The 3,175-nt window shown below is 55.6% G+C and overlaps 1 protein-coding gene across 2 annotated transcripts; it reads left to right on the top strand.

The window, feature by feature from the left end:
• Window positions 1-4: 4 nt before the first annotated feature.
• On the top strand, window positions 5-2,934 carry NDUFA8 (NADH:ubiquinone oxidoreductase subunit A8). Of its 2 annotated transcripts, XM_039730666.1 has the most exons (4): window positions 5-147; window positions 232-395; window positions 2,056-2,221; window positions 2,688-2,932. In XM_039730666.1, exons 1-4 carry the CDS (start codon window positions 97-99, stop codon window positions 2,823-2,825), a joined length of 519 nt encoding a protein of 172 aa, XP_039586600.1. In that variant the 5' UTR covers window positions 5-96; the 3' UTR covers window positions 2,826-2,932. The 2 variants fall into 2 exon arrangements, with proteins under 2 accessions (XP_039586600.1, XP_039586599.1); XM_039730665.1 differs by having other exon boundaries at window positions 2,056-2,934.
• Window positions 2,935-3,175: the final 241 nt, after the last annotated feature.

Genomic DNA, 3,175 nt, shown 5'->3' with positions numbered 1-3,175 from the left:
GGCAACGGCCCCGCCCCGGCCCCGCCCCGGCCCCGCCCCCGCGGCCGCGCCTGCGCGGTGCGGTGCGGGCGCTGAGGGCGCTCAAGGAGAGCCGCCATGCCCGGGGTGCTGCGGGTGCCCCCGCTCGAGGAGCTCGATGTGCCGGAGGTGAGTGCGTGAGCGCCCGCGGGGCCTTCCCCGCCCCGCCCTGCCTTCCCCGCCCGCCCTCACGGCCGCTGTGCCCCGCCGCAGGTGGCGGTGAGCTCGTCCGTGCTGAAGGCCGCGGCGCACCACTACGGCTCGCAGTGCGACCGGCCCAACAAGGAGTTCATGCTGTGCCGCTGGGAGGAGAAGGACCCGCGCAAGTGCCTGAGGGAGGGCCGCCAGGTGAACCAGTGCGCCCTCGACTTCTTCAGGTGAGCGGGGCCCGGCCGGAGGCGCTGCCGCAGCCCCGCGGCCTGGGGGTGACGGTGCTGCGGGGCCGGGCCCGGCGGGGCCGCTCCAGCCGAGCGCCGCTGCTGTGGGGACAGCCCGGAGAGCTGCGGCTCCTCGGCCTGGGGTGACCTTAGTGCTGCTCTCAGTACCAGCAGGGAGAGCTGGAGAGGGATTGGTGACAAGCGTATGTGATGTGACAGGCCAAGGGGGCATGGCTTCACACTGACAGAGGGCAGCTTTGGGTTAGGTGTTAGGAAGGAGTCTTGCCCTCTGAGGGTGGTGAGGCCCTGGCACAGGGTGCCCAGAGAAGCTGTGGCTTCCCCATCCCTGAAAGTGTCCAAGGCCAGGTTGGATGAGGTTTGGAGCAACCTGGCATAGTGAAAGGTGTCCCATGGCAGGGAGTGGAATGAGATGAACTTTAAGGTTCCTGCCAACCCAAACTATTCTGTAATTCCATTATTGTAGTTAAAAATGCTGCCGCCATCACCGCCTTCAAAACTTTTATACTTTCTTCTTAAACTTTAACTCCTGGGAGTAGGGGCCACTACTTTTTTTCTTGCTTATTTATACATGGATTCATCCTGTCACTTGAAGCTCTTTTGCCTTTGTTCCAGAGCAAGCAGCCTGGGTTTTTGTTGGGAACTCAGGGCAGTGGTGTGAGGCTGCTGCACCTTGCAGCTGTGTGATGAACTCCAGAAACCAACCTGAGCACTGCATTGTCCTCCCTGTCCCACAGGTGACCCACTGAGAAAGCTTGAGCAGGTGCACCACCTGCCTCTCCTGGCCAAACACACAGCTCCAAGGCACGTGCCAGTGCTGTTTACACAGCACCTAATTTAATTACCTCACGGCACATCCACCTCCCGTGCAGCAGCTCAAACCTCTGCTCTAAGCATGGCTTTCTGAGCTTTAGACACGAGATTATTTGGAAGCATTAGAGCACCTTATTATATTACTAAATGATTTGGCAAAACAAAAGATGTCCCGTGGAGGAGCTGTGAACATCCACGCAACAAAAACCTCCTCCTCATACCCACAAAAACCTCTTCCACAGACCCACAAAAACCTCCTCCACAGACCCACAAAAACCTCCTCCAGAGACCCACAAAAACCTCCTCCAGAGACCCACAAAAACCTCCTCATAGACCCACAAAAACCTTCTCCTCATACCCACAAAAACCTCCTCATACCCACAAAAACCTCCTCATAGACCCACAAAAACCTCCTCATAGACCCACAAAAACCTCCTCCTCATACCCACAAAAACCTCCTCCTCATACCCACAAAAACGTCCTCACAGACCCACAAAGACCTCCTCCTCATACCCACAAAAACCTCCTCATAGACCCACAAAAACCTTCTCCTCATACCCACAAAAACCTCCTCATACCCACAAAAACCTCCTCATAGACCCACAAAAACCTCCTCATACCCACAAAAACCTCCTCCACACACCGGTTCAGTCACTGCTGCCATTAATCGTAGCCGCGGCGATGGAGGTTTCACAGGTACCCGTATCAAACACTGGCTTGAGTGAGGGTTTAGATGTTCCTGAGAGCCCAAAGCTGCACAGCCCGAGCCGCGGCTGGCAGGAGCGGGGCCTGAGCAGCGTTTCTGAGGGCTCTGCTGTGGTGTCCCCAGGAGCATCCGGACGCACTGCGCCGAGCCCTTCACGGCCTACTGGACGTGCATCGACTACACCGGGCAGCAGGAGCTGCGCCGCTGCCGCAAGCAGCAGGCAGCCTTCGACTCCTGCGTGCTGGACAAGCTGGGCTGGGTCAGGCCCGACCTGGGGGACCTCTCCAAGGTAACTGCTTATCCCTCGGGCCGCACAGATCACAGATCCTGCTCTCCTTCCTTCGTGTGTGTTTTGTCCAGACCAGCTCTCCGGCGTCTCTTGGCCTGGTGGTGTTTTGTGAACTCAGCGCTGGAAGTTGGTGGGGTAGTAGAAGTCAAGACTGGCAGTGTTTTCTGGGGTTGCTTTTCCAGAAGGCTCCTGCTTTTCTTAGACAATGAAATTCTTGCTTTTTGCTTTTCCGGGTAGAGGCTTTTCCTTTAGGAACGAAGCTCATGCTCACGTGGAGCTACTCTGTAGTTGTGATGAAACACCCCTCCCTTCCCTTTTCTTAGAAGTATTGAGGAGCTCTCATCAGCTGAACAATGTGTCCTTGCTATTGTTTGGTTCTTCTTGGTAGTTCTTCCTTGAAGTTCTGACTCAACCTGGCTGTTCAATGCTGTGAGAAGTTGTATCACTTCTTTGCATTTCTTTCCAGGTTACGAAGGTGAAGACAGACCGTCCTCTGCCTGAGAATGCCTACCACTCTAGACCCAGACCAGAGCCCAACCCACCCACAGAAGGGGAGCTGAAGCCCTCTCCCCTTGGCAGCAGGCTCTTTTTCTGGTCCTGGTGAAGTGGGCAGGCTGTGCTGTGACTCAAGTGCAGACATGTGGCACTTGCACATGTAAATTGTGTGGTGTGTGCTGGGTATCACTAATAATTAAAGAGCCCAAACCATTACATGGCTGAGCAGACTTCTTTAAACTCATAGCAACGAGAACAATGCATTTCCCTGTTTTGCTCAGCCCTGGGGACCCTCTGGGCACCAGTAACGTCAGCTGGTTGATCATGATTACCAGGATTGTCTGTCATGTGTGCAAACGTAGTTCCAGTCTTTGACTGCTGGCCCATCAATCACAAACTGGCGTGAGACTTGATTTACTTACTGAGAACATTGCCTCATGGATCAAGGAAACTCTGGGA

The sequence above is a fragment of the Passer montanus genome, unplaced genomic scaffold (genome assembly GCF_014805655.1).
Source record: "Passer montanus isolate IOZ18808 unplaced genomic scaffold, ASM1480565v1 scaffold73, whole genome shotgun sequence".
NCBI classification, from domain to species: Eukaryota; Metazoa; Chordata; class Aves; order Passeriformes; family Passeridae; genus Passer; species Passer montanus.
Note: the sequence above shows the minus strand (reverse complement) of the source record. Positions and strands in the feature narration are given on the sequence as shown.